Below are 27,208 nucleotides of genomic sequence, written 5' to 3'. Positions count from 1 at the left end.
AACACAATTAAGATCTGCTTCTGTGTACAACTGCATACAATGTTATGAACTACAGTTCAAATAGTTTGGGGTCAGCATTGATATGGGTGTATATGGTTTATGGTTGCACCATTAGTGTAAAGGTGGATTGTATCAGTATAGCTGTGTCCTTTTATGAGACACTTCCTCAAAATTTAATTTTGTGCTTAACTGTCCTCACAATTTAGACTAAATTTAGAAACCAGTGTAATAACAGTACATGTGGAAGAGATAAAGTCTGTCACTCATTCAGTTCAGACTATACTTCACTTTTTTCTGTTCTGACTCTCACTCTCTGTAACCAGTCCCGACGTTCATTTTATAAACCAATTTATAATGCTCATTCAGAGAATCGGATCTTTGGATTAACATCATGTGAATTCACCCATTTCTCCTAAAATACATAAAAGTCCTTTGAACTAGGAGAAGAGTAGAGTGAACTTTATATAGAACTACACAACCTTTATGAGAATAAAACATTGTCAGATTTTAATTAAAAGGATTATTAGGCTATTGCAGCTTTCCTTAGACACCAGTGTATTTAAAAAAATTACAAATCCAAGCATTTAACTAATGTCTTCTTTGCTAGTAATAAATTGTCTGAAACCTAAAATAAATTGTATGTTTAAAACACTGAATTATTGTGATATAGGATATGAAAAACAATGAGCGCGTCAGATAAAGCGAAAAAACACGTTTGAATTATTAGTAATGTTCTAAATACACCAGTGATCGCGTGCATCGAATGGTAATCAACGGGGTTCCCGAGGGGTTGGAGGGTGTCAAATTGAATCTGAGGTGGCACAAATCAGATCCGAGGGATACCTCTTGGTTGAAATCGCGTTCGTTTTGGATTGCTTTTCGCATTTAAAATCGTATTTGGGGGGGTGGGCCATTCAGATCATTGCAGGGGGCTTCAGAACCTCAAGCTCCCCCTTGACACCGGGCCTTTCTATAATATCTCATTGTCCTAATCCAACTCACTCACATATAGCTTTTTCTCTCTTAAAAACCTGTTGAGTGTGTTTTTCATGATCTTACCTGAAAGAGTTGCTTTAATGAAAACAAGGACCGCCGAAGCTCAGGACCATGGGAATTATACAACTTCTCTATAAGAGGGAGGAAGGGGAGGGGGGAAGAGAAACTGGTTATTTATCAGTCAACTGAATAGGGCATCAGTACTTGTATCTAGGAGGCAAAGATTGTTATTACTGCAGTGACATTCTCAAAGAGCACTTAAACACACCTTATCAAGATACCTACTGATATAAAGATTGACCTTCACCGTATGACTAAGGCATGTTATCTGATTCAGTGTTACTCACTCAGCTAGTTATATCCTGTCAGTACAATTTGTGTGGTGGTAAACACAAGCAAACCTTTTGATAAAAACAAGGCATCAAGCATCGGATCTTAGGAATTCTCTAACTGGCTTATTCAGAATCAGAGGAAATGAGAGGTGGTGTCACTGACTACCTGTAAACATTCCTGTCATATAAACGCCCTTCAACATGTTCAGCTCTTGACTGACAGGTTAGTCAAGACACATTCATGTAAAACCATTTAACACACCTTTTAAGCAGTTTTATTTTATCTAAGCATTTAAAATTGTTTTACTGTACCAGTCAAAAGACACCTACTCATTCTTTATCATTTTTCACATCTTAGAGCAACTTCATGTACATCAAAACTGCAAAAACACAAATGGAAGCATGGGAATACTAAGAGAATCAAAACTCTTAGATATAATATATTTCAGATTTGATTTATTTCCATATACTGTATTTTAGAAAAAAGCTGTGGCTACACATTCTTGAACCAGATTCAAGAGAAATCCTTCATTCCCTTCACAATGTGGTCCAACAACTAATCCATTTAAAAGGTGTGAAATTAAAATTATAGTTTTGTAAAGGCCTACATTAGGCACAATTTATGTCTACAGATGCAAATTCAAGCAGTTAATAATAAAGATCCATTTATGTAAGGTCTTTAATATCATGATACCTGTTATAAACATGTATGCATCTAAATTCTGACTGGTTCTGTACATTATAAATAAGAGAGAGAGAGAGGGGGGGGAGAGAGAGAGAGAGAGAGAGAGAGAGAGAGAGAGAGAGAGAGAGAGAGAGAGAGAGAGAGAGAGAGAAAGAAGCCTACATCCATCACTAAGGTGGTGTAAATGTCAACATTAAAGCTCACACACACACACACACGTTCATGCTCAGATCTTTCAGTCCAGCTGGTTAGCCTGTGCCTACTGTGAGAATTGAAAGAAACTGGCACAGCAGACACATGACATGATCTTCCTCAAATAGCTAATGCAAGCTGATGCACTCACGCAATGTGTGCTACAAACAGCCTCTCTTATATTTTCAGACTGATTCACCATCTTTTGCCAACTGTTTCTTTGGAAAATTTGCAGAGATGCTTAGTAAACAGTCATTCCTCAATGCCTGGGTATAGCATTATTTGAAAACAAGCAATTGCAATGCAACTTGAAACCTGCTGGTTCAAAAGGTTTGTGTTTTTGTGTTAAATTCGTATGTTAATATTAATATGCATTACTAAACTTTTAAAGCTTTCTCCACTTGACAGACGTATATACCACAATATCTGGCACTGAACACTGAGATCATCTTGAGTCACAAAACCAGACTGGTCGTGAACAGTGAATATTTGTACATTATGTGCCCAAGTTAATGTCCCATAAGAATTGAATATCACTGGCCACTGGATCCCTTGATGTTATGTCATGAAGCACACCAAATGAGAAGCTTCTGCCTTTTAGCAAATACATGGGTTTCTAATAATGATTTGTTTTGACAACGAAAAGATCAAAAGTCTGTCACTATGATGTGTTCTGTTATAGTTACTATACCTGTGTGTGTGTGTGTGTGTGTGTGTGTGTGTGTGTGTGTGTGTGTGTGCATTCAAATATGCAAAGGAGAAAGAGTGAAATATAGAGAGGGGTACAGACAGAGAAGCGTGTGTGTGTGTGTGTGTGTGTGTGTGTGTGTTGAGAGAGTGTGTGCATGAGAGAGAGAGAGAGTGTGACAGCATGGAGAATGATGTGGTCCACCACAGAGAGCTGTTTGCTACTGATAATGTTACACACACACACATACGCACACACAAAATTCAGTGCCAAAAGGAACACAGACATTACAGATGATGGCCAAAAACACATTTTCTCACACAAACTATACAATCGCAAATGGCATTCATGACGAACACGTGAAAATGTTGTTTTGCTGCTGAAGGATGTCATAACAAGCAGCCAGGATGTCATATGCCACACACACACACACACACAAGCACACAGAGAAGGAAGTATAGTTTCATGGAGAGAGTGTGGCACACACATTTAAAACAATTCCCTCAAATTCTCACTTAGACAAATATACACTTACAGTAGCACATTCTTTGCATGCAAGCATATAGCATTTCAATAAATTATATTCAACCTCTTATTATACAGGCTGATAGATCTGCCAAGAATTTTACTGTCAGCAAATGTGGTACCATAAAGCAGTCTTTTCAGTCTAAAACTGTACATGCCGAACGTTTTCCTAGATTCCCACAGTTGTGTTCATGAGAGAAGAATGAAGCAAAGAAAAGAAGGCATGTGGACAAAAGATTATGAACATAAAACAGGGATATTATAAAAGTAGGATATCACACACAAACATGTAACCACCCAAGGATCTGTGAGTTCCTCTGATGCCCTTATGTGAAACCAACAGAGACTAGAGCAAACAAACTAACACATTAAAGTGAACTTTAAAGTGATCTTTTAAAGTGATATTTTATCCAAACTCACTTGTTACACAAGCAGTCATGTGCACTTCATATCCTACATAATCAGTAATGCAAAGCACACAAATGATTGACATATGTAAGACAGTTCTGCTATTGCTGCTCTTTCTAACCTCATATACTGAAACCTGTCAAGCCCAGTCATACAACAATAGCTACGGTTAAATCACATCATAAAGCAGAACTATGGGAAGCCCCAAAACACAAGGACGTCTTGCATTTCAGACAACTGATTACACACTGATTCTTACTCAAGAAGTCATTATTAAAATATTTAATAATTTAACATTTAAAATGTCATTATTACCATGTCATCATTAAATCACCATCTACAGAAAGAAAACAAGGCAATGGCACAGTTTAATAATTTATACAGGACTGGTTCAACCCTTCTTTGAAGGAAAGGATCGCTCTAGGTTCATCTGAGGGTAAGCGAGTGACAAAACCAAATATGACAGAGGACACAGAATCCTTGAGAGAAACTGTGACTTGGCACATTATTCATGTCACACTGAATGAGATTATTCACAAATGGCCTCTGCCTCCATTTCGGCATTCACTGCTCCAACTCAAGACAAGATGTTTGCTATGCATCTAAGGTTTGACAAAAATAAGTGATTAGGTATAACTGACCTTCACACCACAGAATCAGTTCAAAAAAACACTATTTTAAAGGAAGCATTAGGAAAAACACAACATAGAGTACCAACTGTGTAAGTGATAACATCTGATTTAAGCAATTGTCAGCCTGTTGAAAGAGCATGTGTAAAAGCTATGAGATCAGCACCATGCGAAGAATTTCTCCAGATATGTTTTATTAGTCAGGCTGCGGTCCTCCAGTGCTGTGACAAAGGGTGCTTCAGAAGTCAAGCCCATTGTATGAGGCTCCAACACAGGAAGCCATCATGGGTAGGAAACGGAAACGTGGGAAGAGTGACAAGGGAAGAGTAACAGATATCATTCTGAACACAACCATCTGAACACAGAGTGCTACTAATTTAGATCAGCTGGATCACACATTTACAAAGACAATGACATAAACGGATTAACCATCACAGGGTCTACAATGACAAGTTGACAACTTTATGAATTACTTAACTATAGCCTTGTGTTGAGCATACCAGACAGATCTCAATAGTTATATAGTTCATAATCGCTGATCAATCAGAGGAAAACAATCAAACAGGTAGTGCTTCACGTAACTACATCACATGGACTGAATTAACTTCTACAGAAAGGCCTTCTTTTGGCATTCAAGTTTTGCATTACCAATTATCTTTTTAAATCAGGCTGAGAACTTGTTTATTTGTTAGAACATGAACACAGATGAACCTCAAAATTTTAATATTGCATAACAAGTGTTCTCTACAGGTTACTGCTGGCCACTACAGCATTTCTTGCCAAACACATCAGTGTTATTCTCAGTGGCAGTCTGGCAAGACTATGGAAATAAACTTCTACCTCAGTTAACCCCTATTTCTCAGGGCGCGTTCCTCTGAAAGCTGATATGCTGTGAGTTCCTCATACTGCTCTATTCCATAAGAAATTAAGAATAGATAGTGATGTAGGCAACCAAACAGCATACTGCATTAAAGCAAGACAGACAACACAGACTTGTATTCTTGAATGTTATGTTTTAACATGAATGGGACCGTAAACTAATGCCTAACATCTGAAAAAGCTTCCACCCCAGAGCAGGGAAATGGTTAGCAGGTAAAAACAATGGCTATACAGAAATGCTCTGTTTGTCATGTTCACACATGCCATCCTAACTGAAGTTAACAAAATATACTCCTGCTCCATGCCCATATGGACACAAGAACTGCACACTGGTACACAATCACTAAAAATGAAAGGGGATAGTCCCTGAGGACAGTTTAATGTTCCTGTTAAGACTGGGTAAGGGTCCCTTTTAGCAGTGCCACAACAAAAGGTTATAGGTTAGACGTTTAATATAGGTCAGATTGCGCTTTCGGTTACCTGATTGGAGTACATCTAAAGACAGATCCTGTACAGCCTTATAAGGGCAAACTAGAAAAACACTCTCTCTTTTCTGATCTGCATCAATAGAAAGCACGCACAGAGCTGGTTGCCAAAAAGAGTAATCTAAATTATTCCCAGAATCCAGAAGACCATGTTCAAGACATCATCAACAGTAAATGAGGCCATGATCACTTAAAAAAAAATAAAAAAATAAAAAAAAAAAAACGCAAAGAAAATTATGCTTAGCCCAATGATAAACATTTGTTACGGGCAGTGCTCAAATTGTGTCAAGTTCTTTTGTCTTGTCCTTGTTATTGCTGAGAAACCTAATTCTAAGATAAAAGATTATTTTATGATGATCAGTGAAATAGGTGAACCAAACAATCACTAAGCAAAGAAGAATTAAATATCTGGCCTAGGGGTGTGCGATGTTGCAAAAACATGATATCTCTATATTTTCTGGGATTTTATTGATAACGATCGATAATCAGATGATATTTTGCCGAGTATGTTGTGCTGCAGGACTGCCATGGACAGCTGACGCTGTGTGGTGGTCAGTTCACAGCAGTGACAGAAATTAATCTTTTCCAACAAGTTTAAAATGATTTTTACCCTTTATGGGCATTTTTAACTTTGTAAAGTAATTTTTTCTCTAGAAGTGTGTCAAATTCTTAAATTTACTCAATAAAGTCAATTACAAAAATAATACATTTGGGGCTGTTACTAAACAAATAAATCATTATCAACAAAATTCATGCAATGCAGAGGAAACATAGAAGCTGCATCTGAAGTGGCATTTAGATGCGTTTACACACTGTTTAATGCAAGGCATAAATGTTTTAAACAGCAGTTACAAATGCATAAATAATGTTTTGATATCTTAATCCTAAAACGTTGACAAAAAAAAAGAGAAGCAAAACAGTGCTGTGGCTTTGTTTGGAACCATTTTTGGAACCATTTTTGTGGAGCAAAAAATAGGCAATATGGTGTCTCTTATTATTAACTTCTAGTTTATTGAACTGTTGTATAAAATCAAAATCACATTTGTGATTTTTGCGAGAAAAAAAAAATGGCACTCTCTTCATGTGATATTGATTAACTATATGAAAAGATATAAATATATATCTTGAATTTTGGGAGAATTCTAAATGCATTTTTATTATACTGAATCATGCAACTCTGGGGTCTCAGCGATGACTAATCTGAATGCCTCTGATTAGCTATTGCATTCCTAAGCTCAACAGAATTGTGTGTGATTGGATATGAATAACGCTGTAAAAAACGTGTAAAAATAAAACGATGTAACGATGTAACATAAGCAGGTCTAACTTTAATACAGCATTCGAAACTTCATTTTAAGTATTAAAGTTTTATTGAAAAACCAGGGGACCCCCCAAGTATATTTTTGGGGGTTTTATGGGGGGTCCCTTAATGCTTATGGGAGGTCCGGGTCCCCCCCAGCCCCCCCCTCTCATTTCAAGCACTGGTTACGGGACAACCTAAATTCATAGGATTAAACTTAAAACTGCACCATGGGATGGTTTACTATGATTAAACGTGAACAGCTTGTAAAACGATCGCCTCTTACTGATTCCATTAGCTGATTCCTGTGTCACATTATCAGCATCATGTGTTAAGCTTAGGCTAAGTGAGCGCTCTAATAAGTAATATGTGAAGTGCACTGATATCTTTGCCTACCAGCCAGAGAGTTGTGCTGTTGTTGGGTATCTGCGTCCACTTAAGTTCACATGAACAGATTTTTATCACTCACAGCCTTCTGTAACTTCAAGCACCACTTATTGTAGTAGGGATCTTGGCCTCTGTTCTGTAAAGTAACAACATACATGCCCTAAAACCAATGGATGAAACGCTAACACCTAATGACTTCAAACTGATGCCAGGTGTGAGCAGACATAAAAACACACAAGAAAGTTGCACTCATGACCTAAGATCACATCATAAAAATAACTACTAACTTAAACGTGTCTTCAAATGACTAAACATTTCTGTGTGTCAATACTGTTCTTGTCTCTTACCAAAAGAAAACACATGGCTTATGTTCTGGTAATAAAAAAAAAACCTATTTACAGAACTTATTTGGTCAAAGGGCAGCTGCTAATGTTGAGCCAAGAGCACCACAGCATGAAATAATTCTGTCACTGTTGCCATAACATTAATTTGGTGATGAGGATTGACCCCATTACTGAACTAGTAACAACAGCCAAGTGTGCCTGGCATCTTACACAAAGCAAGGGGGAAAAGAGAAGTAAAAATATCTTTATATTGATTGAAGATAAGCTTAAACACTGTTACAATGTCTTGAGAACATTTCCAAAATGATTGATTTTCAGTTTTACGTAATTTGCTTGAAGGTTCCATATTGTAGGCTTTACTTCTAAAATGCAAACAAAATATTTTACATGCACATTAATTTCTGCATTTGGCAGACATTCTATCCAAAGTGACTTTTGGACTTTACCTTGGTATCTAACCCATTACCTTGATGTTTTGCTAGCATGCAAATGGACTAAGCATAATTTGCCTTTTTTTTTCTTTTTTCTTTTTTACCGGCAGGTCATTAGGCTTGTGAATGATACTTATTCGCTGCCTTTCCCCCCTTTCTGCAGACCCAAATTGTTCTGGGATAAAGAGAGGTGTAGACATCATCTTACACACAGTCATTATACAAATAATATTTCGGATTATTAAATTTCTTTTTTATTCTAAATGTGAAATAAAAAATGGCCTATTCAGTTCAATTTGCAGCACTTTGCATATGTAGATCTTATATTTATATTGCACTTTATGTTTGCACAATATTTGTATGTTTATAAATGTCCTATAATTTATGTTAGTGGTTATTGGAGGATTTTGCAGTATAAGAATTTTGTTGTAATTTGTAACAGACCTTTTAAACGTATATGACGATAAACGAAAACTTGTACACAAAACTAGCTACTAAGCTACAGGTAGACAAACACCTACAAAAATATTTTAAATAAGCCAAAATGCCCACTGATGTGTTTTAACCATCTGGGCACATGCTTCCACTCACTCAAACATCAAAGATGGTATGGTAAATTGCTGGTCCATGACACATAATTTAGGTCTCATTCCAAAATATTAAGAAATGAAACTTCCTGGTGAAAACAGTTCAATGGTCACAATTGTTATTATTATTAACACTATTATTAGTGCTACATGTGTGGTCTGTGTAGATGGACCTAATTAATGTAAACATTGAGGGACACAGACGCAGGATTTTCTGGGGTAATGACATCCACCGGACTCATTCCAGCCAAAGGCCGATTCAAACTTGACCTCAGCACATATTTGCAATAGAGTATGACACTAGCAAGTTTTCTATCCAAGATACTAGAAAAGGTAGTATCCTCACAATTATATTCCTTCTTAGAAAAAAAAATTGGTATCTGTGAGGATTTCCAGTCAGGATTTAGACCGTATCATAGTACTGAGACTGTTCTACTTAGAGTTACAAATGACCTGCTCTGATCATCTGATCATGGTTGTATCTCTCTATTAGTGCAATTTGTAGCAGTGAATGAAGAGGTATCATATCAATCAAAAGTGCAGTATGGAGTACCTCAAGGCTCGATACTAGGGCCGTTACTCTTCACGCTTTACATGTTACCTATGGGAAATATCATCAGGAAACATGGTGTTAGCTTTCACTGTTATGCGGATGATACTCAGCTCTATATTTCTTTGCAGCCTGGCATAACATACCAATTTGAAAAATTAACAGAATGCATAGTCAATATAAAAAAAAAACTGGATGAGTAATTTCTTACTACTAAATTCTGAAAAAAAAAACATGTGTTAATTATAGGACCTAAGAACTCTGCAAGTAATAACCTAGAACGCTGTCTAAGACTTGATGGCTGCTCTGTCAATTCTTTGTCATAAGTTAGAAACCTAGGTGTGCTATTTGATAGCAATCTTTCCTTAGAAAGCCACGTTTCTAGCATTTGTAAGACTGCATTTTTCCATCTCAAAAATATATCTAAATTTCGACCTATGTGCTCAGTGTCAAATGCATAAATGGTAATCCATGCGTTTATGACCTCAAGGTTAGATTATTGTAATGCTTTATTGGGTGGTTGTTCTGCACGCTTGATAAACAAACTCCAGCTAGTCCAAAATGCAGCAGCTAGAGTTCTTACTATAACCAGGAAGTATGACCATATTAGCCCGGTTCTGTCAACACTGCACTGGCTACCTATTAAACATAGTATATATTTTAAAATCTTGCTTATTACTTATAAAGCACTGAATGGTTTAGCACCTCAGTATTTGAACAAGCTTTTGTTACATTATAGTGCTCCACGTCCGCTGCGTTCTCAAAACTCTGGCAATTTGATAATACCTAACATTGTTCGGGAGGCAGACACACTCTTGCAGTTTAAATCTACCTATGTCTTTAACCTGGCTTACACATAACACACGAATACGCTTATAATATCCAAATCCGTTAAAGGATTTTTAGGCTGCATTAATTAGGTAAACCGGAACCGGGAACACTTCCCATAACACCCGATGTACTTGCTACATCATTAGAAGAATGGCATCTACGCTAATATTATTCTGTTTCTCTGTTATTCCGAGGTCACTGTAGCTAACAGATCCAGTCTGTATCCAGATCAGATGGTCACTACAGTACGTATCCAGCCCAGATGGTGGATCAGCACCTAGAAGGCACCTCAACAGCCCTGAAAGACAGAGGAGACCAGGACAACTAGATGAGCCCCAGATACAGATCCCCTGTAAAGACCTTGTCTCAGACGACCATCGGGACAAACCACAGGAAACAGATAATTCTTCTGCACAATCTGACTTTGCTGCAGCCTGGAATTGAACTGCTGGTTTCATCTACTGTAGCTAGGGGAGAACCGGTCCCCCAACTGAGCATGGTTTCTCCCAAGGTTTTTTCTCCATTCTGTCACCGATGGAGTTTTGGTTCCTTGCCGATGTCGCCTCTGGCTTACTTAGTTGGGGACACTTCATTTATTTATCATGACTTGATTGCAAATGATTGCACAGATACTATTTAAACTGAACTGAGCTGGATGATGACATCACTGAATTCAATGACAAACTGCCTTTAACTGTCATTTTGCATTATTGACACACTATTTTCCTAATTAATGTTGTTCAGTTGCTTTGACAATCTGTTTTGTATAAAGCGCTATATAAATAAAGGTGACTTGACTTGACTAGCAACTGAGTATTATGGGAGATTATCTTTAGGTATGAAAACTTGTGATCCACATGAGTCACCAAGGGTATGAGGAGTCCCCAGAGAGAGGCCAACACAGGGATGTGAAACACTTCTGTGGTGAGCGTGATGCTTTAGATAGAATCTGTCAGGAGGACGAGATGAAAAGATGTCACAGAGAGATCAGGCTGTAATGTCCATAAACAACTTGGGCACAGAGAGAAAGAAGAAAGAGATATGGAGCTAAAATAGGATTTGCAGCATCATGATAAAATGTTTTAGGGTTTTGCAGACTTAGGTAACCCACAGTGCAAGTATTGGCACATCAGCTCTTGATTAGCCTGAAGGGGGGAAATAAAATAAAAGAATAAAAACTGAATGTGGAACAGAGTACTTACTGGCATATCGCATTGTGCCACTATACAAACCCTCTTTATAAATAGACTCCATTATGTCTGGGTCCTTGTCCCTGTGGACCATGCATTGGCAGCCATGCTAAGAAAACCATATTAGAGCAATGGATGGTGGAAAATTCAAAGAGTCTGGGGTGAATAACAACCATTTAAATTCAACCAAAAAGAGACATCCAATTGTGACTGCACATACAGTACATTAGCATTGAATTAATAAATTTATGAGCTGCTACAGTGGAGCAAATTCAATAGAAAGGACATTTGGAATAAATGTCAGTAGTGCTGGTAAAAGTATAGCCCCAGATTACAACCTCATCTTTCAGAGCATTTCATCACACACTATGCATAGAAAGCCAACAAGTCTGAACACGAGCAGCTGACATAAAGGACTCAGAGACAGACTTACAGCTTGCCTTTGATATCAGGGTTCCCACACCTTTTGACACATTCATTTAATAATTGTTCATCCAAACATTGAAAATCACTTATTCGCCCTCATGCTTTTCCAAACCTGCATAATATTTGTACCCACTGACTTTTCCTTGTATCGGGGGGAAAAAAAAACATCTTTTGAGGTCCACAGAAGCAAGCAAGTCATATATCATTTTTGGCTTCACTATCCCTTTTAAGGACAATAAAAAGGTAGATTCATATATTCAAAGGTATAGCCTATTTAAAGATTTTCAGCCCTGGAAATTCCCCAGGTTTGCCATTACTGTGGGAACCCTGCAGTATGGAGACACAGGGATTTGAAGCAGATCAGCCAACAAAAGTTTAGTTAGATTTAGAAGTCACTTTGCTTCTTTTGTGAGCTGGAGAGGGTTAAATATTTAAGCTGTAGATGGAAGAAGAGATTTCAGAGGCATTTAAGAGCGTTAACAGTGTGCAGGGTGGCATTAAATATAAAAATAAACTCAGCTGTCCTGTTCTGGCACAATGTTGTACACTTCAATGTTTGAAATACCACTTACATAAAGTGTTTGTGAGTGACTATGAAAACCACGATGACCTGTGGTTCACATTCACGTGTCTATGTGAGGGAGAGGAGCCTGTAGAAGTGTTGATGCTAACGGCAGATGAATGGGTGGCTTTGCTAAAATTTTAACAGTATATGCTGCAGCCCAGCTTCACATAAACAGCAGGAAATAGAAGCCCGAGGCCTTAGGGATGACCTATCTGCAGCGAGGCATTTCCTGTTGGCCAATTTAAATGACACTGTTCCTCCTACACAGAATTACTTGAAAACACTTCGAAAATTGCCAAAAAAAAATTTTTTTTTGTGCTTTCTATTTTATATGTGCTTTCTCAAAAGTGATCGTTTTGACTGATTTTATTTCAATTGAAAGTTAAGCACATGGTATTTGACAGCTAATCACGGCTTTTAATTTGCATAGACATCAAAATTAATTCAATTACCAATGTTTTGTTGGTTCAATACTACACTTATACTTAGGGATATGCCGGTATCAAATTCTCCTGTTGCGATTAATTGCTATTAATCATGGTATTGAAATTAAGTTCCAAAAAAGTGGTCATAATAAAGTATAACAGGTTAAATAACTTTTTTCTTATAACAAAAATAACTGAACATTTAAATACAATAAAGCAATACAGAAAAATATATCAAGTTAAAAGTTTAACACAGATTAAAGTGCAAAAGAACTACAGTATAAAGACCCATAGGTATCACTTTACAATAAGGCCTCATTAGTTAACATTAGTTAATGCATTAACATTCACAATGAGCAATATCTACATTTGCTACAGAAGTTATTAAATTTTGTTAAAAAAAAATAGTTTTAAAGTCTTAGTTCATGTTAGCTCATTAAATAACAGTTGCAACTTTCGATTTTAACAATGTGTTATAAAATATGGGAATACCTAAGATTAATGAATGTTCAGAAGAATTTTTCATTGGCAGTTTGTGTTAACTAATGAATTAACTAATGTTAACTGATGAAGACCTAATGTAAAGTGTGAATGAACAATTAAGAATCAAAACACTTTCAAACAATATCTAGGGCATGCTGTAGTCCAGATTAAAATGAAAAAAAAAAAAGTTTGAAAATAAATAGCCTTTTTAGTCTTAATATTTGGCGCTGTGATGAACATCATAGCTAATCCACAAATCTTAATGGCTATTTAAAATTATTTAAATATGTTTTAGAAAGTAGCAGCTGCTTTATTTATGGGGTTTCCAGGGTAACGGCTGCATTTTCTGCAGTTTAGCGCCATCTGTTGTCAGAGAGTGAATGTGCTTCCATTCAGCGTGTCTCTCACGTGTTCCCCCATGTGCTTCTCATGTGTGCTTGATTACATCAGAGCGCACACTCGTCTTTATAGCAGCATACAGCGGTGTTGTGCATTTTGACCAGTTGATGGGAATAGTATTCTTAAAATGCATCCCAAATTCTGAATAATTAGTAATATATAATTATTCACGCTATTTAGAAGTGCCCATGATAACAATAAAGTGCATATTCATTACCGTGATATATCGCACTACCAAATACCAGCACGTTTACTATATACAATACAAAACAATACAATAAAGATGCTTTTGAAGTAACTACCATTGCGATGCTACACAGCTTACTTATATTAATATGCAGTGCAATCAGAGTTCGATTCAATAAAACACAACGTGATTCAAAGCAATATGATGTAGTAGAAAATTGTAAATCTATATTCTGTGTGACCCTCTGGACATGCCTTGGTCTCTTTAGTGTTGTGATACGTCATTCATGTAGCAGCAGTGAAGATGAGAGAACATGCTTGAGAAACTGTTTAGAGAGGAGAAATCAATCTACATAAAATATTGGTCAAATTATTTGTCACTTTTTAAATAATAAAAGTAAAGCACATACTAATATTTATTTCTAAATAATTATATTTTGCCAATGCAAATATGTTAGAAATGATACATCGTGATACAACTTGCATCCAATGCACGCTTTTTTAAATCGAATACTTTAATGCAGATGCACAAATGCACCGATGTCATTCATTTACATTACTTTTTCATATCTAGAAATCCCACTTAAACACCCAGGGTTTCCAGAGAATCCAGATTTTTAGAAAGAAAATAGAATACAATAAATAAAGGTATTGGAGGAAAAGTATTATTCAGTTCAAAACTGAATCCATTCCATGTTTACAAGTTACAAGACAAAACTGGTTGTGCAGGAGACAATAATATGATATTGCTTAATTTATCTAGTTGCGACAAGAATGAATGTTGCAAGAATCTGCAAGCTGAGAACTCTTGAGGAAAAACAAAACCCTTGACTGACTACAGGATATGATGAATTACACTGTTTTGTGGGAACCTGTGCAAAGTGCCGTTCAATCCATTCATTCAGTAGAAAAATTAAAACATTAGCAAATGTCCTAAAACTGACATTAAAACTAGGTTTGCCATTAAAACTCCTCTATAGAAGGATTTTTTTTATGATTCACATGACAATAAGAAAAAAGAATGCAGCATTAGCTTATTTCTAAAACAACAAGAAAACTGAAGGAGATAAAGGCTGTCTAAAACGGATAGAGGCTGTGGTTGTTATCAAAGGAAAGGTTTTTCAATTAACTGATTTTTTTACTTTAAAGTTTACAGAAGCACTTATTTAAGCCACAATGCAAAGCCAGCATCTTTTTATCCTGAATGGATGTATACTGTACTAGGGGTGGAATGGTATACAGATGTCACGGTTCGGTATGTACCTTGGTTCGGAGGTCACTGTTCGATATGATTTCGGTACAACAGAAAAAAAAAAAAAAAAAAAAAAAAACTACTATGCTTGGTTTCTTTTCATTTATTTTGAACAGACAGTAGTACAAATTCAAATTTTTTTCCACCTAGATGTAACAATACTAAATATTATTACATTATGTTATAGGGCTAGTAAAAAAGAAAATAAATAAATAAAAATAAATAAAAAAAAATCGATGCATCGCGAATGGAGAAATGATTCAGCACAGATTCTGAGATTTTCCGAATGCATCGTGATTCTTTCTTGAATCGATTCTGAGCTAAGTTTTGAACAGCAGATGGCACTGCATGTTTTAGAAACAGCTGTACTCTGCTTGTTTCCAAATCCTTACACACACTTGAAGCTAAAATAGAGGAATAGCGATATATTCTGAAAATCTAAGAATCGAACCACGAACCGATTCTACATCGATTTATCGTTTAAAAACAACTGAATATTTAAGTACAATAAAGCAATAAAGGAAAATATATAAAGCTAAATTGTTTTACACAGATTAAAGTGCAAAAGAACTATAAAGACCCATAGGTATCACTGTACAATAAGACCTCATTAGTTAACGCATTAACATTCACATTAAGCAATAGCTACATTTGCTACAGAAGTTATTAATCTTTGTTAAAAAATACAAGTCTTAGTTCATGTTAGCTCATTAAATAACACGGTTGCAACTTTCGATTTTAACAGTGTTATTAAATATTGGAATACCTAAGACTGATGAATGTACAGAATAATTTTTCATTGGGTTAGGGTTAGTTTGTTAACTAATGAAGCCCTAATGTAATGTGTGAACGAACAAAGAATCAAAACACTTTTTAAAAAAAAAAATATCTAGGGCATGTTGTAGTCCAGATTAAAATGTAAAAAAAAAAAAGTTTGAAAATGAATAGCCTATGCCTGAACTGAAGCCTTAAGCCTTAAGTCTGAACAAGATGAACACCATAGCAAATACACAAATCTGAATGGCTATTTAAATCTATTTAAATACATTTTAGAAAGTAGAGCAGCTGCTTTATTTATTGGATTTCCAGGGTAACGGCTGCATTTTCTCCAGTTTAGCGCCATCTGCTGTCAGAGAGTGAATGTGCTTTCATTCAGCGTGCCTATCACGTGTTCCCCCATGTGCTTCTCTTGCATGCTTGATTACATCAAAGCGCACACTCGTCTTTATATCAGCATACAGCGGTGTTGTGCATTTTGACCAGTTGATGGGAATAGTATTCTTAAAATGCATCCCAAATTCTGAATCATTTGTAATGTATAATTATTCACGTTATTTAGCAGTGCCCACGATAAAAACATTGTGCATATCCATTACTGCTAATCAAGGTCTTCAGGATTACTAGAAACTTCCAAGCAGGTGTGATTTGGAGCTGGCTGGAGCTAAACTCTGGAGAGCTGTGGCCCTCCAGGAATTGAGTTTGAGACCACTGCTTTTTACAGTCATAAATGCATTCAGGATGAATTTGAAACATATTTCCAAAAGAAAACCAATTAGAGCTTTATCAAAAAGTTGTAATATCTCTAGAATAGACATAAGTGAAAATAATCACTATAGTAAAAGTGTAACAAAATTTCTAGACTTATGGCAAAAAAAAGATAAATAAATAAATCCTGTGTCCAGGGACTTTTTTTTCTTTTTTGCCATACATTGTTTATAGAGCTCATTAATTGTAGCGGTGCCTCAGGTGTTGAAATAGATTTGTTATACATTATACAGGTTCACACGTACTCCGTTTGCAGTGCGTATACAGTATGTGTATGTGGTGCAGAAGCAGTAGCAAGAGCACGTTAATGTAACGCGAAAGCACATTAAATTAATGCACGAGCGCGAATCGCACTTAAAACGTGTCTCCTCTCACTTAAACTGCGTCCTGTGCACTCACAACTCTCTCTATGCTCATGTGCTATAATAATTATTTTCGCACGTTTTTATTTCTAGCCTTTTACCGCGTGCAGTGTGAATGCTCTGATCTGTTAACATGGGCTCGGAAAAAAAGCGCACCACAGACAGAGTGTGAACCTGGAGTTACGTAGGCATATTCCCAGTTTGTTCTGTTCTCGCGCTAGGCGCGTTGCATTCTGATTAGATCGGATGGCATACTGCGGGAGGTCAGGGCCGTGGAAAATCGTGCTATAAAGCGATTTAGAAGTCGCGCACGCTCAAATCGTGATTTTAAGACGATTTCTATCGCACAGCCCTAGAATGAACTGGCAATGAACAGAAAATAACTCAGTCTTATTTAATTATATATATGAAATGATATTATGTTATGACCCACTAGGGGGCCGCGGCCCACAGGTTGAAAACCACTGATATACATATTTTACACACCCCGCCAGACACTCGGGAAGTAACTCAGCTGATTCTTTCATTTACAAAAATGATGTCTGAGGCAGAGAACAAAAAAAGACTTGAGAAAATGAGTGAACTTGCTGGATATCGGGAAGAACAAAGTGTCATAAAAACGCCCAGAAAGTTCAATTCACACTTAAAATGTGAATTGTGCAAATGGGGAAAAGCAAGCTATGATTCAGCTAAGAACAAAATTTAAAAACGTCACTGGAGGAGGAACACGTAAACCCTAAAGACCTATTCATATGCATAGTTATGATAAAAGATAAAGCATTATTTTGAAGACAAGGCAACTATGTAAAATCACCCATTTCACCAGACAAGGTTATAAGCCAAGTGACAAGCCTGTTCCAGTTCCAACAGAAAAAAAAAATAATCAACAGCCATGACTAATATCAATGGCTTCATTAAAATGCTGGATCTCAGTAAAATCAGCCACTATTTTTACTTGTATCTGATTGGCTGGGCCAGCTGGCCTGGCACTGACAGCATCAATAGAGCGCTAGTGGCACATGTGGCACATGTTCAAGAACCAAAGTCATGTGACCATGCAGTCACAGCGAGGACTGGAACGGAGCCTGGCCACTTGTTTGTAACAAATGAGTGAAAGCGTGAGCATAGTATGACTTGCCAGACACTAAAATACCTCTGTAGGGGTTGATTGCTGTGCTCTTTGATTCAAACTGATCCAAATGCGATTACATTTCAAGTAAAAAAACAAAACAAAACATACTGCCAAGAATGTAATTTTTTTCATGCATTTCAAGTGGTCAATATAGAGAGGAAAACATCTCAGATCTGAAAAGAGCAACACCAGAAACCCCAGGGCTGGACCGGTCTCTCCTGTCTTGAGGTATGTTAATCTCTTTGTGTCACTCGAATACACACACACACACACACTCAAAAATCAACATCTACTCAAACATTTCCCATCAGTAGAAAAATACATCAGCATAATATAATGCAAGACAAGACATGCATTCACAGACAGGATGGAGGGGAGACAGGTGTTCATTCATAGTGTATACACAGACGGTATCACAAGGTTTCCATAGTCCTTGTTTCCACCTTCTCATCTCTTCACTGTGTCACAAAAGACAAATGAAAATCACAGGGACATGACTAGGCCCTGGCAACTTTTTAAAAGCCACAAATATACAACAACAACAAACAATAATAATTGAAATAAATAATCAAAATAAATTTAAAAAGTAAGTGAACAATTAAATGTTTATACCATCACATGAAATTGTGTATACCTGAAACTTGCAGTGCAGATGGACATGTTGATTATAAATGTGAGTGTTCTGGTTTGGTCACATTGATGGAGTGCCATTCATTCTGCACTTTCTAAATATGTGGAGAGGAAACCCTCACTAAGGTAACTTTGTAACTACACCCTGGACATCGGAAATTAGATTTTTTTTTTGGCCATGTAGATATGCTATTTGAGTATTCATGTTTTTCTAAGTATACAGTAGTCAACATTTGAAGTGGATCAAAAAAGTTAATCAAAGTTGTCCTAAGACAGGTACGCATTTTGATTTTAGGTTTTAGGACAACTTCGATGAAAGGTTTTGATCCACTTCAAATGTTGACTACTGTATACATTTTTGAAAGGGATTATGCATTTAACAGGACTGGAAAGAATTTTTTGGACACATCTGGTGCCAAAACTGGACCACGGACTTGTTGTTAGCAGAATCTAGTCAAGCTACTTTGGCTTAGTCATTAAAGAGAGTACAGATGTCATGTTTTGTCCTTAAGCTTATATTTATCAAGTCTAGCTTAACCAAAAACGTAATTTAAAAATTAAAGAGGTGAAGAATATCTGGATTGTTATTGTTATCATTCACCAACGTAATTCACTCAACAACAGCTTAATGGTCAGAGTAGCTGCACAAGAGTTGTTTAAAGAGGTCATGAACTAAGAAATCAAAATTCCCCTGATCTTTTGACATAAGGGGTCAATGTACTATAAAAAGATCCTGTAATTTCAGAACTCAAAACAGCTTATGTTGAAGCCAACCTGTCAAAACGACAGTTTGTGGAATGTACAACTCTATTATGTAATAATATGGCTATACACCTCCGCAGAATAAGATCAACGCCTGCTTCCACATCGCTGCCTGTTTAGCCCCCGCCAATTGATTCGCGCATGTAGTGTTTACGAGACGCGCAGGTCTACGCAGAAACCAAATGATAAAGATGGCTCTGAAGACAACAAGTTGCTGTGCAGTGCCAAGTTATGGAAAAACACAGTCTTTGCATTGACTCCCTTCTGAAGTGAATGCAATTTATTTTTAAATGAAGATACAGACCACATCAGTAAGAACTTGGTCCATCAGTAAGAACACAAGTGTCACTGTTGCTTTGTCTCTTAAACAGATCGTTTGATATGTACTAAGTATTTATGCATTTTTAAACGAAATCACAGCAGCGTGCATCTGTGAAGGCTGCAGGCTATCAAACATACACAACTGTTAGCCAATCATAGCAGTGGGTGTTTACTGCTGAGTTGACAATCCACCGCACCTATTCAAACAGGGTCCTGATGAGGGAGGTTAAAACAGAACAGAAGATAGCCTTTTACTTCTAAATTATGTTTTTTAAAGTAAAATCTTGATAACATTATAAGTGGACCTCAGAGAACAGTACAAAATAATAACAAAGGCAGTTCAGTCCATGACTTGAACCAATTGTAGTTGAACTATTAAAGGTGCACCAAGTGATTTTTGCCCAAACGATGTTATTTCAAAGCATCAAAACAAACACGCCCATAGCACAACAAGACTTGGCCCCTATTTTGAAATCTCCGCCCCACGCGTACATAAACAACCATGGCAACGACAGTTGCAGAAACAAGTGAAGATGACAAAGCATATTCAAACAAAAGCAAGCACGGATAAGTTGTGTGAAACAAAGCAATATCAATGGTATGCACAAATCAAGAAGAAAAAAAACAACGCAACCTCGGCGTCCGATTACAGGCCTTCTCGCTTCTTGAGTTCTCTCCAGTACTGGAAAGCTGCTTCGAAATTTACGCAGGTCCTACCTCTTGCCTGACCGTAACCCTTCTTTTTAATGTTTTGTTTCTCTGATATTTTCCTCTTTTTTTTTATTGGTCATCTCTCTCTATCTATAGTTGATCTGCTTACAGTATATCCATCCTGTGCACTCAAATTGAGCGCTTTTTTCTCTCCATCATTACAAGACACGCCCTGCTTACTGCTGATTGGCTACAAGTGTGTTTTGGGACTCGGTCTGACACTGTGGACAAAAGCGTTTTTTATATTTCTTATACATTATAAATATTGCTTAGTGCACTTTTAAGTGGGGAACTCTTATGTTCATTACTTTAACAGATCCATGTTACTATGAGAGGCCAGCTCAACCTGAAGATGTCACTGAGGATTATGAGGATATAGTTGGAAAGTTCCCAACTGAAGGGATTTTTGAGAATTTTTGGAGAACGTAGTCCATTTTTGCCTTCTCCAAGACAAACTAAACTAACAGCCAGAATGGAAAGCCAGGAATGACGTACTTGCCACCTCAGCAATACAGATACAAATGCTTATGAAATAAGCATGCAAATCAGTCATATGCTCATCATAGAGTATTACAGTGCGTACACTCTTACCTAGGATGGAATGAACCCGGACTGAGAGCTGTGTGCGGAGAATCAAGATGGGCTTTTTGCCTTTTCTGCAGAAAGAAGAAAATTTGAGAATTAAGATATCACACATCAAACCCAGTAACTTCATTCTGAAACACAGTTTGTGCTTCTCATCATTATTCTAGGTGAATTCTGTTCACTTGAATTCTTTCCCTACGTTAATGATAAGACAGATGGAGTAAAATAAATGTAAAGAATACTGTAAATTTGTCATTATTACAGACACACACTACACTGAAGGCACACTGGAGACAGTCAGAAAGAGAGAATATGGGTCGGCAGGGATTAAGGTATGGAAAGAGAGAGTAAACAGGCATGGAAACTATGCATCAAGAGTGTTCGTGGCTAAAAATGGACCCATCCATGGCTTGTGTTGTCTTCACAATGTTCTGTGTGGTTCACACACCCAGTCACAAAGACACAAACATTCTTACACACACCCCAAATTTGTCTTCTATTTTCCAAGTGCTGCTGTTTCAAATGACGTGTTTCCTCTTGCCAATCTCAGCGAACCTGAAGGAGCTCCAGCTGTGGCTACATTTTTGCCAGCTTACAAATACACACCATGTATGCTTTAAACACACACACCCACAAACACAGAAACACTGAGACCTTAGAAAAAGTCAAAATACTTTATAATGAGAAATGATGGCACTGGCTTGGAGCTGCTAGTTCTCCTTCAGCAAAGTCTCTTATGCTTACCATAATACAGTAACATGATATTCAAATAGAACAGTTGTTTAAGTTTTCCATTTCATTATATATATTTTTTCTTTACATATTTTGGCAAAGCAAAATTTTCAGCAGCCAAATTTTCAGTCTTCAAACATTTAATCTTTTAATCAATATTAAAAACATTTGAGCTGCTTAATATTTTTGTGGAAATGGCAAAACAATTTTTTTTTAGGTTTCTTTGGTGAACAGAAAGTTAAAATATAAAAATATAAACCTTTTGTAACAGTATAAATGACTGTCACTTTTGATTAATTTAATGTCTCCTTGCTAATTAAAAAAAAATAAAAAATCTTATAGACCCCAAGTTCTTAACCTGTAATTAAACAAACAAACAGTGCACTTGTATTAACAATTTAGCTCTTCACAAATACAACACTCAGCATGGCTGAAAAGTGGTTCTCCAGAGCACGGCTGAACAAATCTGGAAAAAACAGCCTGAGTGTAAGTAGTACAACAGATTCAAAGTTATGCAATCCTTCAGTTTGAGCTGACTCAGAATTCTAGATCTGCGGTTCAGGGTTTTAGCTCCATTCAGTGTATTCTGAGACTGCCAGTCTAAGCTGTGGTCAGCACACTCACTGAAACGCTGGCTCTGCCTGTGTGAAATCACCCATGTCTTTTGGTGGGTCCAACGACTGTGCGTTACTAAGCAACACTAATAAATGTTTTAGTGAAACTGATACTGTCATAACTAGGTAATGCTGAACAGGGAGTCACAGACCCTCTACATAAAAGTTTGGCAAGTTTTCAACAGTATAAATGAATAATAAATAACCACTCATCTGAAAAATAAGTGCATTTAGTCCAATCATTGTTTGCAGTTTAAACAGTGCAAAAGCTGATCTCAGTCATATAATAGATATACTGAAGGAGGTGTTAAATTTGTACTACAGAAGAAAGGAACAATATCTCCAAAGTCATAGATCCTTATTAATTAGCCTGTTTTATATAGAAATTTATATTCTTAAACATTAATTTGTGATAAATCTGATTTTCTCCAAGCTGTACTGTGTATCACCCTATCATCATAAGCATCATGGTACACCCCCAAAACAGCTGCTTATTATATTGCATTTTTTCAGAATTTTGAGCATGACTTAGCCTTTACATGAGGAAAGCATTTTCTAAATAAAATGTCAAATATTTATTCGTTATGATCTAAGGAGACTGAACAGATGTTCACTGGCTCTCAAAGAAAAAGTTATGTTGAAATTAGTCTTTGTTATGGTTGCAAAAAGGTGGAAAATTTCCAGTAAATTTCAGAAATATTCCAGAAATTTTGGAAACTTTCCAGGATTTTTTTTGCAATTTTCCAGGGATTTTCGGAAATGACTAGTCATTGTTGACATTAGTTTACAAAAATAACTCAAATTGAGGAATTCAAGTATAGCGTCAAAGACTAAATACAAACACAGAGAGAATAGTTATCAGTGCATTTCCTGACTATAACTGTTTATAAATGTAACCAATTTACCAAAGTGTAAAACAGATACGAATGTCACAAGAGTGTGTTGGCGGAAACCTGTTCTTTTTTTTTTTTTTTTTTAACATAAGCATCCCACAGAACCTGCAATGTAGCAGCTGTATCATCACAAACAAGTCAAGTTTCGAACTTCTTTATTCTGTGGTCCATGTTATAGCAATCAATACAGACAGTAATTTAAGAATTTATTTATAATCTCAAAGAAGCTTTTGTATCAGATCTACAAAGCCAACATACAAGTGTTCTCCAGAGGAGCATTAAGACACTTGAGTCATAATTATAGTCCGATGACACCACCATGTAATAAAAAAAAAAAAACTAAATATAGCATTAGAGAGGGCAGTGCTGAAACACCCTTTGTATTTAAAAAGCTAATGCTGCAGAGTGCAGTTAAATGCATCCAAAACAATATCTCAAGAGGTCAAGACTGGTCAAAATTTGACATTGTTGCACATCCCAAAAACCAGATTCAGTGGAGTGTTGCAAGCTTTTCTTATCCACTCTCTCTTTTAAACGCTCTATCATTATGAAGCCACGTTCCCAGCATCTGTGACTAATGTTGTCCACTCCTTCCCTCTGGCCTCACTAAGAATATCTGTGTGTGTGTGTAAGTAACGATTCTCCCAAATTTGGTTCTTGAATATGACTAGGAACTCAGACTGACCCAAGAATGGAAATATTTCTTCACTTTTATGCAATTTATGCTGTTTTTTCTATTTATTATAAAAATTAAAAGAAGGGTTAGATGGGGGCAGACATGTTCAAAAGTCTCTGCCTTAAGACTAAACCAAGACAAAATCTTTCAAGGCCAAATCAAGACTAAGATTTGACACCTGACTTACACCAATAACAATAAATATATATATTTAATTAGTTATTATTTTGAAAGATTTCCCTGATTTTTAATTAATTCCACCCTAACACAATGTAGACCAGGTTTTTCATGAATGAATAATAATTTAATCTTTAATACTACTTTTAATTAACAGTTTATTAATTCAAGTCAGCAAGGGAGGAACTTTGTTAAATTAAAAAAATAATAATAAAAATTTAATGAAATTTTATGAATATTTTTTTTTCTTTAAATGCCATTCTGTTAAAAAATGCATTTTTGTTTTCATGACCGATAGTGCATGACAGACTCCTTTTTATCAAAACAATCTCACAATACTCCGAGAACTTTTTTGTCCTGGTAGACTGAAATACTTGTTCTTCATGAATCTGTCTTTTCTTTTTTTGCATTGCAGATGCAAGTTTCCATCTCTGGGAAAACAAACTAAAAGACAAAAGGGAAAGATAGGGAAGAAAGAGAAGACTGGATGACAAAATATGAAGTCATTCTTACTCCACGTCGTCATAGAGCTGCTCCAGATCATCTCTCTGTTCAGCAAGGGATGAATCCAGATCCAGGTAGTTGCCATTAGAAGCCAGTTGCAATGCACACTCCTCTAACTGGAGAGACAGAAGAACATCACTGCCTAGCACTGTTACTTGACACAGCACATAAACACATTACAGTTTCATATTAGACTCCATGCTTTTTGAAGGTGCAACTGGAAGACGAGTCGTCTTCCCACACATTTTGATCTGGCACGACACAAACTACATCACAACTAGTAAAAATCCAATCTCTAATGTGTAACCCTTGAGACATTCACATTATAGCATATGAACATACTCTCATACAAAAAAACAGCCATCATTATCCGTCAGCTAGTTCACAACAAAGAGAGGTCATTGCTGTCGAATGGCGGTGTTTGATACGGAGTCCCGTCTGAAGCTGTGCTGTAACAATGGGTTGATTGAGGAGCCGAGCTTATCTTCTGTTTACAGATCCCACCCTTTCCGCACACATCAACTCATTCTCCAGCTGTAGGCAATTCCGGCGACCCTCTCCAAGAGTTACTTACATTCCCTCATTCCTTCATGCACTCAAGGATTCACACACAAACCCGTGCACAAATACATGCATGCTTATTTTATCATACAGCTAAACAGAAGTACACTAACAGAAAAAGTACAAAAGCAGTCAATGGGGTGGTACCTTTACAAAAAGTCTACCTTTGTATACCTTATCCCTAAAGTGTGCACATTAGTACCTTAGAGGTACACATGTTAGTACTTAAAGGTGCAATTACTAAGGCTTTTCAAAGGGTACTGTCCGAGTGACAGCTTTTTGTCCTTTTTTTCTGTGAACAAATAAAGACACCTGGAAACACATTTCTGGTGTTTTAATGTGTGCAACATATATGGACCTATGAATCTTTTGTTCACAGTATTTTAACACTGTTTACATAATGTCCTGATTGCTAGCACTTATTAAAAATTTTAAGCTCTAGCATCTTCAGTTAGGCAAGTGAATGAGGAGTTACCCAATCTACAGACATTCACACGTCCTTCAATGAGGCCATGTGGTCTTGAGTTCGACCATTTACTTCCTTCAAAGGTTGCACTACACGGGCGATATATTAAAAGAATACAGTGCACTGTGGTGTCCTATAGCTTTTTAAGGATTAGCACAAATATACTGTTTTCTGTAGTATTTGTGTGAACTATTAGATATGTAGGCTATAACAAACTTATATAACATTAAACGGACTAATTTCAATTATCGAGGACATATACTATCTAGCTGATTTTCCCCATTACGAAAAAAGCAGGTATGTAACATTTCTACATCTCATTCCATTCATTTACGATAGATAGATAGATAGATAGATAGATAGATAGATAGATAGATAGATAGATAGATAATAAACACGCTGACACTGATTAGCAGACATCCGGTGCAGGTAAGCACACCTTCTTTATCAGGAGGTTAATGACTAACCTTCAAAGGCGCTTCTAGCAGTTTGTGAATCCCGGCGATCTGTTCGTTCAACAACAAATGCTCGTTGAGGTCATACTGCAGAGGTCTGCGGGGCACGGGGAAATTTGAGGACACGAATGGGTCCGAGTCCTCCAGGTATTGCACTCGACACGTTATTGTAGCCATGGTTCATCCGTGGTCTACAAAGTCTAAAAGTTAAACTCGCTTTCCAACGTAGTTTCCCGATCGTTACAAAAAGTCATCTAAATTAAGTAAGCGACTATCTCACCACGCGCCGCTGTCAACACTGAAATGAAACTGGGGCTGTAGTCAAATTAAAGAGCGCCGCTGGGACGTCATCAGTGAGTCACACGCTGGAAATACAGCGATTGATATGAGCTCAGCCGCTCGCATTCATGGTGTCACTCAAGACAAGTACAGAAGCAATGAATCATTCAATACTTTATATGTTTTTTTGTCTTGACGAACTCGCATGTTACTTTATGAGAAAAGGGCTGTTTATGAGGACGCTGTAGTGTGTAGAGTAAAATAGTGCGTTATGGCGCCATCTGCTGGTCAAGTGAAGCTTTATTCATTTGTGATGGGTCTGTTTGTATGTTGAGTTCAAATTTCATGCAAAGCAAGTAACTCATCATCAGCCAAAGGAGAATCTCCCTTTTACTTCCCATGAAACACACAGTGTTTCTGTAAAAACTATATCCCTATATATTTAATAGGTACATATTTGTTAAATAATTCTCATAAATCAGTTTCAGTAGGTTAGTTGTACATGATAAAGGTTAATCTGGCTAGAGCCACCTTTGTCATATCGATAGGGATCTGGCTGGGCTGTTTCTCTATGCTCAAAGTACAGCTTGTGTTGACTGGTTGACTGTTTTATATTAAAATAAGACTG

General features: G+C 36.7%; 1 protein-coding gene across 7 annotated transcripts in view; it reads right to left on the bottom strand.

The window, feature by feature from the left end:
• LOC109068596 (FH1/FH2 domain-containing protein 1-like) overlaps window positions 1–26,768 on the bottom strand; it is a 49,664-nt gene extending 22,896 nt beyond the window's left edge. For 3 of the 7 annotated variants that reach the window (XM_042727835.1, XM_042727836.1, XM_042727837.1), the window contains exons 1-4: window positions 26,314–26,768; window positions 24,829–24,935; window positions 21,230–21,294; window positions 1,060–1,127 (exon numbers count right to left, since the gene is read on the bottom strand). In XM_042727835.1, the coding sequence (XP_042583769.1) occupies window positions 1,060–1,127; window positions 21,230–21,294; window positions 24,829–24,935; window positions 26,314–26,478 (405 nt within the window). In that variant the 5' untranslated portion in view covers window positions 26,479–26,768. The remainder of the gene's footprint in view (window positions 1–1,059; window positions 1,128–21,229; window positions 21,295–24,828; window positions 24,936–26,313) is intronic. The other 4 variants (XM_042727838.1, XM_042727840.1, XM_042727842.1 and 1 more) reach the window with 2 other exon arrangements.
• Between the last annotated feature and the right edge of the window lie 440 nt (window positions 26,769–27,208).

The sequence above is a fragment of the Cyprinus carpio genome, chromosome B7 (genome assembly GCF_018340385.1).
Source record: "Cyprinus carpio isolate SPL01 chromosome B7, ASM1834038v1, whole genome shotgun sequence".
Classification (NCBI taxonomy): domain Eukaryota; kingdom Metazoa; phylum Chordata; class Actinopteri; order Cypriniformes; family Cyprinidae; genus Cyprinus; species Cyprinus carpio.
This window is presented reverse-complemented; position numbering and strand designations above follow the sequence as displayed.